This window comes from Thamnophis elegans, chromosome 14 (genome assembly GCF_009769535.1).
Source record: "Thamnophis elegans isolate rThaEle1 chromosome 14, rThaEle1.pri, whole genome shotgun sequence".
NCBI lineage: Eukaryota > Metazoa > Chordata > Lepidosauria > Squamata > Colubridae > Thamnophis > Thamnophis elegans.
Genome location: NC_045554.1, coordinates 25816308 through 25827621, shown reverse-complemented (window position 1 = coordinate 25827621; position 11314 = coordinate 25816308). Strand labels below are relative to the sequence as shown.

Sequence of the window (11314 nt, the reverse complement as noted above, 5' to 3'; positions counted from 1 at the left end):
CACGGAACGCAGTTACCTTCCCATCAAAGGTGGTTCCTATTTTCCTACTTGCATTTTTTACATGCTTTCGAACTGCTAAGTTGGCAGGAGCTGGGAAAAGTACAGGAGCTCACTCCGTTATGTGGTGCTAGGGATTCGAACTGCCTAATGGCCAACCTTCTGATCGACAAACTAAGCCTCTTAGCCACCGCGTCCCTAGACCACCTATACATTATGTCAAATTTTTTAGGTAGCGTGGAGTTCTTGTTGTTGCTGTTTTGTCCATTAGGAAAATCAGCTTCAATAAATATAAGGCAGGCATATATACTAACCCAAGAACAGTGTAGATAAATTGAAATGCCAACCAAATTTAGCAGTTCTTCAATAAAGGTAAAGGTTCCCTTCAAACATATGAGTTAGCCGTTCCTGACTCTAGGGGGCGGTGCTCATCTCCGTTTCAAAGCCAAAGAGCCAGCGCTGTCCGAAGACATCTCCGTGGTCTTGTGGCTGGCATGACTGAACACCGAACGTGCAGGGAAACCTGTTCCCTTCCCACCAAAGGTGGTTCCTAATTTTTCTACTTGCATTTTTTACGTGCTTTCGAACTGCTAGGTTGGCAGAAGCTGGGACAAGTCACGGGAGCTCACTCCGTTACACAGAGCTAGGGATACGAACCGCTGAACGGCCAACCTTTTGATCGACAAGCTCAGCGGCTTAGCCACTGAGCCACCACATCCCTTTAGTCTAGAAGCCCTCAAATCTTGAAGGGAAGAGGAAGAGTTGGGCAACACGCCAGCTGGAACCATTTTTTTCTCGCACAGCGGGACTCTGGAGACCACAAACGTCACACCGCCCCCCTCCATAGTCCCTGTTTCCAGCCGTTAATTTCAGCCCTGAAGCGTAGTGGCTTGCAGGAGAATCCACTCTCCTGGGAGAAAACAATCCTCGTTTGTTGGAGACCAGCAGCTTTGGCTGGAATGTATCTCCCCAAGCAAGGATCGGTGCTGCCTGACTGAGGTAGCATTGTGCTCCTCCAGAGGTCAGCTGAGGGCTGGGAACCCACATGGCAGGACACTCAGGCCAGACACTCAGGCAGGGGTGTCCTCAGGAGGTGCTCAGAGAAGTCAAGGTGGCCGTCCCACCGCTACTTCATGGGCGTCTTTCATATGGTTGCACGGCCAACATCTTTGGCTTCTTGACCCAAAGGGCAGCCGGATGATAGGAACTAGTTTCATAACACCCCAATATTCTTGTTCTCTGGAGCCCTAAAGTTAAGGAGAAATTTCCTGACACTGAGAACAGGAGGGCTGGGGGAGGCCGTTTTTCGCCCTCCCCAGGCTTCAGGAAAGCCTCCGGAGGCTGGAGCGGGCGGAAAACAGCCTACCTCTGCCCTCCGGAAGGCTGAAAATCAGCTGTGTGCCAGAGCTGAGGACTGCCATGCCGGCAAATATTATGGCCTGCCATAGGTTTGCCATCACGAGTGTAGGTCATGGATGTTTCAGGAGGCAAAAACACCTATGGGACAACCATGACCTGGAGGACTGAGAATCTCTACAGACTTTTAGCCATACAATTAGGGATGAAGATCCTTGGAATGGTGTGGGAGTAGGAAGAGATTTGCAGAGGGAAAAACTGCAGACTACAGGAACCATTTGCACCACTCAGGTGACCCTGAGGACACAGATAAACCTCCAAGTGGCCTCAAGGACTCTCTGAAAGGATGCAAATGCCCAGCTGTCTGCAAGGAATATAAATCCTTCCATTCCCCACCATCCAGTGAGAGCTGAAGAATCTTCTTGGAGGAGAAGCAAAATGTCTTCAAAAGAAAAAAACAAGAAAGTCCAGTTATGCCTCCTGAAAAAAGCACCTTTGGGACAACCACCACTGAAGGTTTTCAAGAAGAGACGGAATTTGTCTGGAATGGCATAGGGCAATGATGGCTAACCTTTTTCACATAAAGTGCTGAAAATGCACATGTGCCCACCCATAATGCAATGCCCCCCATCCCCCATGCATGCATGCAGGCCCCCACCCCAACCCCATGAATGTGTGCACACCCTGTCCTCATGCATGCACGTGACCCCGTGCAGAGACCTGAAAACCAGCTGACCGGCAGGAAGCACATGTGCGGCAGAGCTGAACTGGGGCAATGGTTCGCATGCCCGCGGGGAGGGCTCTGCATGCCACCTGTGGCGTGCGTGCCATAGGTTCGCCACCATGGTCATAGGGAGTTGGACTAAAAGACCTCCAAGGTCTCTTCCAACCCAATTGTTCTGGTTTTTTTTTTAAATTAAAGTAATATTTATTTATTAAAAGAGAGGAAAAAGAGTATGGATTATCTTTAATAAGTAAATATATACCACCTTTGTAATGTAAAGCAGCTTCAAGTTTGCATTGTTAATTATGAATAAACCAGTAGAGCTTCCAATCCACAAATACTGGGTACCTACATCAGGAAATCTGCAGTAAAACAAAGTATACTTTTAAAAAATCCTCAAGTACAGTATCTTCATTTCATATATAATAATGTATTTTTACATGTCATGGCTTTTTGAACTGGAAAAACAGGTAGAATTTCTAACACTTAAGATCTCTAGTCTTCTTCCAAAAAAAATCTAAATCTTTTTTTTAACAACTGCTCAACATTGCAAGGGAATTACTTAGAATTAATATTCACAGCTGGGTCAGAAAAGGAAGGCTGTAAGCCTAAATGAGATACAATTCAAACAATAGTATTACTTTAGTGCAAAATGCAAGATGAGATTTTTCTGTTTTGATTTGTCTGATTTATAAAGTGCATATTTTTATTAACATTCTATATTATTTAATTATCACAATATCCCCACTATACAAGAACTTTTAATAGTTATGGTAACATTTAAACTACTACAAATATTATATACATCTGATTATTTTTATATATTATATAATGTTTTCTATGTACTGTTGCCCTTCAGCTGTCCCCTCTGAGCATCAACTTGACTTTTAAATTCAATTTGCCTTGACAAATGACAGCATAACAAAAGGGAAACCTGTTCTGCATATTACCCTGCTTCTGCAACTATTTTTCTTTTTATAAAGGGGAGGAAAAGTGAGAGTAAAGGGACGGCATTCAATACAAAATATGCAATTGTTGGGAAAAAGATGAAAAATTAAGAGCAGAGTCAGTTTTGGCTCATTCTTCTGCATCTTGCAACATAAGGGTGAACTGAGGTCACCTCTTCTCTGGCCACAATTAATCTGGCTTTAGGTGGGGTTCATCAGAATTATTAGTAAGCGTGATGTCACCCCCTTGGGAAAGCCAATCTCCCATTTCATTTTTTTTTTTAAAATTAAAAGCCTCTTAAATAAAATAAAAATATCCCCTGGATCCTTCCAAGGTCCTCAGCTATTCTTGAAGAACAAGATGCCGTCACCATATTATTGACCAAAAAATGGACCCAAAATGCTGACTCTTTCCTCTTTCCAACGCACCCATATTTCCCCAACTATTTGGGGAACATAAACCCACACACAAATGCCCCTCCCCCATGACCTTGCTCCTGAAAAATAAAACGGTGCCCAAAAAGTTATAACAAAAAAAATGCAAGCATTGATAATTGGATATTTCCATGTCTGAGAAAGCTCAGGTGGCTTTTCTCCCATTATCTCAAGGTCGCAAGACGAACGCAAAAGAGATTCTTAAGCCATGGTTTGTTTTATCCTGAGTAAACCACCATTGGTTGGGTTCACATTAGATGCTACCTTCAATTGGGCCCTTGATGATGCTTCAGCAGGTCAGGTGAGCCTGTCGAATCTCTGGAGAAAGGGCCATGTGCTTTTCCCATAAACGGAAATGTGGCCGAGGGAGGAAATCCCCACCCCTGCAGGGCACAACCTTCTGTTTTCCCCCCACATGGGTGTTCCCAACCCAGCAGAGAAGCTGCTCCAAAGTCCACACACAATTAGGCGTGTCAGGTTTTCTGCCAAGCACGTGGCTTCACCAATGCCGTTTTACAAGAACAGTGTGGCTTAGAGAGCTTTGCTCTGGGTCCAGCTTGAGATCATCCATCTCTGAATGGCTAACACAGGTGATGTGCTTGCGGGGACATGCACAGGGGCCATTGGTTTCCAGTTGTCCCAATGCATTCCAGTCCAGCCTTCTTACTCCTCCTGTGAGTAAAGGGTGTAAGAAAAAGCTAGAATTAATTTCCTGACAGTGAGAACAATTAACCAGTGGAACGGTTTGCCTCCAGCAGTGGTGGGCAGGGGTGAAATCCAGCAGGTTCTGACCAGTTATGGAGAACCAGTAGCGGAAATTTTGAGTAGTTCGGAGAACCCGCAAATACCTCTGGCTGGCCCCGCCCCCATCTAGTCTCTGCCTCCCAAGTCCCAGCTGATCGGGAGGGAATGGGAATTTTGCAGTACCTTTCCCCTCCCATGCCCACCAAGCCACACCATGCCCACCAAGCTACACCCACAGAACCGGTAATAATTTTTTTTGAATTTCACCACTGGTTGTAGGTGCTCCATCACTGGAGTTCTTCAAGAGATTGGACAGACATTTGTCCAGAAAAGGTATAAGAACTCCTGTTTGAGTAGGGGGCTGCACTGGAAGACCTCCAAGGTCCCTTCCAGCCTTATAATTCTATGTTCTATGTAAGAGGCAGCCCTGACCCCTTCCAAGTCCCCCCCCCCCACCTTTCCTGGCTTAACCCTTTGTTTTCTATCTGCAGAGCAGAACGTATTAGACTGAAATAGGTTGTGGGTCATCATGTCGAGGGAAGTCCATCGGAGTGTGAATGAACCAGGCTGTTCCGTTAGAGGAGGATTTGTGGGATGTGGAAGGCAGGAGTGCAATGAGTATGTTTTACTAACCCAGGTTTCAACGGGTGATGGCTAATGACTTTGGCTGACCTGGAAAGGAATGGGAAACAAGGGCCTCCTGCTTGAACAGGGGGTTGGACTAGAAGACCTCCAAGTCCCTTCCAGCCCTATCATTCTACCTTCTAATAATTAAACACTGATCCTCTGGGCTTGGGAGGCCACCAACAAATGCTAGACTAAGGAAATTGGAAAAAAATAGTGGAAAAGCAGCTTCTGTCTTGAAGTCCTCAGCAGTTGAGTTCCTCAAAAGAGCTCCGTCTCTCTGCTGTTACAACCAGGTCTCATCTGTGGGAATTTATAAGCATTGTTGCTCTCCCCATCCTGTGCAGCCCACTGTGGTGCCCCCACCAGATACAATGGCTCTCCAATCCCATTTCCTGGAGGTGGGGCAGCTACTCTGGCTATGAATCATGGGAGCTGTAGTCCAAGGGGCCTGGAGACACTCAGTTGGGGAAGGCGGTTCTCAGAAGGGGGCATCTGGCACCAAACATCCTTGCCTCTTAACATCTGTTGGAATCCTCTCCTTCCCGCACCTGTTCCAGAGCTCAGCGGCACCCAGCTGGCAGCTTGGTTGCAAATCTGGGCCTCTGCCCAAATCCCCAAACGGGCTTATTTCTCTGGAAGAACGCTGAAACGCCACATGGGCGCGTCATGCATCAGTGGGATGCTTCATCCAGTGGAGTGGCTTCTGTGGGGCAGCCCCCCCTGGCTTCTGTGGGGCAGCCTTGTCTCACAGCCCAACAGCTGCCACCCTTCTTGAACCACAGGAGCCAAAGGGTCTGGCGGAGGCCATTCCCAGGCACCAGTCCCTGCCAGTCGCTTTTTTCTCCATGCTCTATTTTGTGTGACAGAAGCAAAAGTCTGTACATTATAGGTTGCAGATCAACAGTTGGAAGGGACCTTGTAGGTCATCTAGTCCAACCCCGTCTAAGCAGGAGACCCTACACCAGTGATGGCAAACCTTTTTCTTATGGCGTGCCACAATTGTGCCCACATCAATTCAATCCTCTTCGCTCACCTGCGCATGCGCACGTGACCCCCTCCCGCGCATGCGTGCACAACTCCAGGCTCCGGAGGCTTTCCTGAAGCCTGGAGAGAGCGAAAATGGCCTCCCATGCCCCCCCCCCCAAAGCAGATTATTTCCAAACTTCCACTTAGCTAATTGAGGCTGTTTTCGCCCTCCCCAGGCTTCAGGAAGGCCTCCGGAGCCTTGAAGGGTGAAAAACGGCCCCAATGGGCCAAGTGGAAGTTTGGGTCTGTTTTTTGCCCTCTCCAGTCTCCGGAGGCTTTCCTGAAGCCTGGGGAAGGCGAAAACGGCCTCCCACGGATCTCTGCAAGGCCAAAAATAAGGTGCCTGGTGTGCCAGCAAATATGGCTGCATGTGCCACCTGTGGCACGTGTGCCATAGGTTTGCCATCACAGCCCTACCCCATTTCTGACAAATGGCAGTCCAATCTCTTCTTGAAAGCCTCCAGTGATGAAGCTCCCACAACTTCCACACGGTCAGTCCGCCTGGGCACCCCATGTGGGGGAAACAGCAGAAGTGGCATTGCAAGCACATGTCTTCATGTTTTACAGGAATGGTGAAGGTTGCGCACACCAGAGAAGGGGATGGATGCAAAAGTGAGGATTATTAGCAAGGAGGAAGATAAAAACACAGCTCAGCAATTACTTGTGATATGGTTATGTAGGTTACTAAGCATGTTTCAAAAATCCTCAGTGCTTTTACACCTCAATGTAGCTGAGCCACACGATCCTGCAGTGCAGTCCAAATTGTTTCACCCCTCTCTGTAGGGAGGAAGATGGGGCTGGAGGCCGGACACCTCACTCAGCGAAATCCCCTCTTCTTCGGTACTACTTCTGGTGGAGGACAGCACCAGCTTGGGGCAAACCAAGGGTACAAGTAGTCCTCGACTTACAACAGTTTATGTAGTGACCTTTCAAAGTTACAACGGCACTGAAAAAAGGGACATATGACCGTTTTTCACACTTAAGACCATTGCAGCATCCCCAGGGTCACGTGTTCCAAATTCAACTGACTCTGATTTAGGACAGTTGCAGTGCCTTTGTGGGGTCACTGTGATCCACCTTCTGACAGGCAAGCCAGATTCACTTAACAACCTGTCAAGAACCACTGTAGTGATTCATTTAACAACCGTGGCAAGAAAGGTCATCAAACGGGCCCAAACTCACTTGTTTCACTTAGCAACGCAAATGTTGGGCTCCATAGTGGTCAGTAAAACGAGGACTGCCTGTAGTTCTTAGCCGCTCAGAGGCAAGCCTCTTTTTTTTTGCCCTGAAACTGGGGCAGAGTTGGGGCAGGCCGGGGACCCCGCCTGTCCCGCGCCGGCTGCCCGTTTGCTCGTGACCGCAGCCGAGCGGGCGAGGGCGGCCTTGCGAGCGCCTTTCCTCCTGGCACGGGCGGGCATGGACAGCTGCGTCAGACAAGCCGCCTCTGTCTGCCTGCCCGGCCCCGCGGCCAGAGCGCTGCCCGCCCTCCCCACGGAGGCCCCGCCGGTGCCAGTCGGAGGCAGCCTCGCCCGGCCTCCCCTCCGCCGGCGCCGCCTCCTCGCTTCGGCTGCAACCAATTGGGGGCGTCGGGGCGGGGGCAGCGGGGCTCCGGCTCCCCTTCCTCCTCGCCAGGCGCCGCGGGGGCTGCCTGCCTGCCTCTGCCTCCGCCTCGGCCCTGCTTGTTCGGCCGCCCGGATCATGCGCTGAGCCGCCCAGCGAGCGGGCACTGCGGCCGCGCCAGGAGCCGCGCCGGGCCGGCAAGATGAACTACCTGGTGAGTCCCCGCCGACGCTGGGGAGGCCGAGCCGCGGGAGGGGCACCGCCGCCCGGCTGGGAAAGACGCCCCGGTCGCCAGCCCGGCCGGGACCGAGCAGGAGGGGGAGAGAAGAGCCAGCTCGCCCGCCCGCCCGCCTCACCTGCGGAAGGCGCGGGACGGAAGGCGGCCGGGAGGCTGGAGCGCTGCGACCGGGACGCCGGTCCGCGCTGGACTCGGGGCCCGCTCCGCTGCTTTCGGCCCGGCGGGTGCCTCTTTCTCCGCAGCCGAAGCGCCGGCCGAGGGAGGTCCGGTTGCTTCCGACGCCCGCCCAGCCCCCGGAGGGCAAGGAAGAGGCCGGGCGGGCCTGGGAGGAGGCGGCGGAGCGGGCAGGAGGCTGCTTTCGCTCCTCCTCGGCGGGCCTGCCGGAGCTCTGGGAGAAAGCGGCTGGAGCCGAGGCTGGCCGCTCGGGGCTTGGAAGGGGGAGCGGGATGCGGGTCTTCCGCTCTCGGAAAGTCCGGGGAGGGAAGCGGAGCTGGCCCGTTTCCTCCCGGGGCTGCTTCTCTGGAGTGGGGGGATAGAAGCGGAGCGGAGCCGCTTGCAGCTGCGGGCCTGGCTTGCGGAGCGCAAAAAGGGGAGGGGGGTCTTGGAACACCCCCACCCACCCCTCTTCGCCTTTCGCCTCCGCGGCTCTGGCTCCAGCCTGGGTCAGATCCCGCTGGCAGACAGGATCCGGCGGCCTTCGGGATGGGTTTCTCGGTTGAACGGGGCTGCACCTAATGTGGAAGCCCCCCCCCCAACCTTCCCGGGGTCCAGATTCCCTTCGCTGCAAGCCTTGCCGTCTCTTGCGTCTCAAAGGTGGGGGGGGGGCTTTGGTGGCCCCAATCCTTCTCGGGGGAGGGGTGTCTCCTGGGGCTGCTGGCTAGATAGACTCCCGAGGAGCGACCCCTTCCCTCCTAGTCCCCCTCCCATCTCCACTTGACCCGGAGAAAAGCATGCCAAGAATGGCACCGGAGGCTGCTCTCCGGCAGCTGGGCAGCCGTTCGCCTTGTGGGTGGCTGGAAACGTCCGCGCATTTCAGGCAGCCATAAAACGCTTAGCCGGGGGTTTCCTTGCAAGAGCCAGGCGGGAGAAGCCCTCGCTTTGAAGTGCTCCGCCGTGATTTATAAGCCCGGCTTCATTCACTCCCAAGAGCCGGAGCCCGAAAGCGAAGAAACTTCATCCTGGCGTAGGGGGTGATTCATCGGTTTAGCTTGTTTTACCTTCCTCCGCCTTATATCTCTCCGTGCAGCGCAATCAGTTTTTGGCATTTACCTATTTGGAGAGGGGGGAGGGGGGGTGTAGAAGTTGCTGAAGAACATTTCCTAGCTTGGAGTGGATGGAGGATGGGAGGAATTGGTCTTCCTTTCTGCCTATTCAGAAGAGAGAGGGAGGGAGGGAGAGAGAGGGGGGGAGATATTGCTCTGGTGTACTAGAACGCAGCATGAATCGCTTGCTCGAGTCAGCACAAGCTGTAAATGGTGTGCTGGCCTTAGATGGGGTGGGTTTTTTTGTTTTTTGTTTGCCTGGGCCGCATCTGTTGGTGGCTGGATGTGATTGGAGAAGTTAAAAGGCAGAGGGAAGGCAAAGCTGTGATCCCTGCAAGCACATTTAAGCATCTGGGCTTTCCTTAATGATCTGGGAGGTTTGGGGGGGGCAAGAGGGTCTCCGAGGAGCTTTGACCCTGGGTGAAGCGGGATTGCAGAGTTGCAAATGTCCCTTTTTTCTGGCAGCCCCCTGCAAAATGTATCCTAGGAACAGTTAGAACAAACCGTTGGCTTAATTTCCCTACAGAGCTCAGGTGTGAATGAATGACCCCAAAACCTGATGCTCAGTTTTTAAGTATCTCTCCAACTCGCAGTTAACAGAATAAGAGAGCTGGAAGGGACCTTGGAGGTCTTCTAGTCCAACCCCCTGCTCAAGCAGGAGACCCTCTTCCATTTCAGACAAATGGCTGTCCAATCTCTTCTTTAAAATCTCCAATGTTGGAGCGTTCATAGCTTCTGGTGGCAATCTGTTCCACTGATTGTTCCCACTGCCAGGAAATTCCTCTGTTGTTCCAGGTTGCTTCTCTCCTTGATTAGTTTCCAAACATTGCTTCTTGTCCTGCCTTCTGGTGCTTTGGAGAATAGCTTGACTCCCTCTTCTTTGTGGCAGCCCCTGAGATATTGGAACACTGCTATCATGTCTCCCCTAGTCCTTCTTTTCATTTCTTTTCAGTTATCATATCCGAATTTTTTAACGTTGCGAAAAAGGGAATTGTTAAACTCACCGAATGCTTGTTTCAAATTGCATTTTATTGAAATCAATTCCATCCGAAATGCAGTCGCTGCTTTCTTTTTTTTCAAGCTCGGCTCCCTTTTTATGTGTTTCAAGGCCGGGCAAGGCCATGGAGCTGGAAACGGTGTGTTCTCCCCTCTTTCAGCTTCAGTCCTGATAGGAGAAATTGAACACATGTGGGAGCCAGTGGGACTTGGAAGGAACAGTCGGCAGGGTTTTATGCTCCAGCACTTTGTGCTGACATCAGAGATGCTTGCAATATTTTCTAAATGCATCAGGGGTAACTCCTGTTCAAATGAGTTATGGAAATTGGCAGGAAGCCGCTCCAGAGGAGGGCTGCAGTCCCAAGGGCTGGGCTTAAGTCCCTGGATTTCCACCAGGATAAAATGTAACTGGTTTCTATACAACGTTTCCCAGCCTGAGCAAGTTTAAGATGTGCGGACTTTGCTGGCTAGGGAATTCTGGGAGTTGAAGTCCGCACATCTTAAACTTGCTCAGACTGGGAAACACTGTTCTGCTAAGCTGCAGAGGCCATAGAAAGCATGTTGCCTGGGGAATTCTGGGAGTTGAAGTCCACACATCTTAAAGTTGCTATGGCTGGAAAACACTGCTCTTCGATGCTAAGGAGGCCATCAGAAGCAGATTCATTCGGAAGCAAGCCCTCCTCTGTTTCCGATAGCCTGCTCGATGCTTTGTGGATCCCCCCCCCCTTATAAGCTGCGCAATCCACGGGCAGCCTGTGGACAGCTGTCATGCTGTCTATTTGCAGAAGGAAACGAGCCCTCCGATTTGTGTGTTTGAACAACGCTGCTGCCTGCGTCAGGACTGAAGGAGAGAGACTCGGCGTCCGTTGGCCATGCTTACCTTCACTCTCTTGTAGCCAGTTGCTGGCAATGGCCAGAATTAAGCCTTCAACAATCCACTGCTGGTCATTTGATCTGCCACGCTTAGAGCTTTGGTGCCGGGCTGGGATAAAAACGGTGAGACTTTAATTGAGAAAGACGTCTGATGGAATCAAACCCCGGCCAAGAGACGGCTGGCTATTTTCTCCCCTTGTCTCCCAGGGATGATGCCGATAATTTGGAACATTCCAAGGCTTGCATTTAATCAGGAAAGAGAAGGAAGGAATTTGGCATTTCCGTGCAGGTGGTGCTCAACTTAATAACCATTCATTTAGCGACTATTGAGAGTTATTCAACAGCACTGAAAATAGAGACTCATGACTGGTTCTTAGAACTTGTGACCCTCACAGCATCTCCACGATTACATGATCAAAATTTGGACCCTTGGCAACCAACCTGTATTTTACAATGGTTGTGCATGGATTCAGACTTTGAATAACTTTCTTGTCATTTGGAATGAACTTGGCATACATTAAAATGAAAT

The 11314-nt window shown here is 51.0% G+C and overlaps 1 protein-coding gene and 1 long non-coding RNA gene across 2 annotated transcripts in view; one reads left to right on the top strand and one right to left on the bottom strand.

Annotated features, from left to right (window-relative positions):
* Window positions 1–3058: 3058 nt before the first annotated feature.
* LOC116517567 lies at window positions 3059–8023 on the bottom strand. The gene is made up of 2 exons (XR_004256473.1): window positions 7773–8023; window positions 3059–4131 (listed from the first exon to the last, which is right to left on the bottom strand). It is a non-coding gene; the product is annotated as an uncharacterized LOC116517567 (long non-coding RNA).
* Window positions 7454–11314, top strand: part of BCAR1 (BCAR1 scaffold protein, Cas family member) — a 53371-nt gene continuing 49510 nt past the window's right edge. Inside the window, exon 1 of the mRNA XM_032230598.1 lies at window positions 7454–7630. Coding sequence (XP_032086489.1) covers window positions 7619–7630 — 12 coding nt within the window. The 5' untranslated portion in view covers window positions 7454–7618. The remainder of the gene's footprint in view (window positions 7631–11314) is intronic.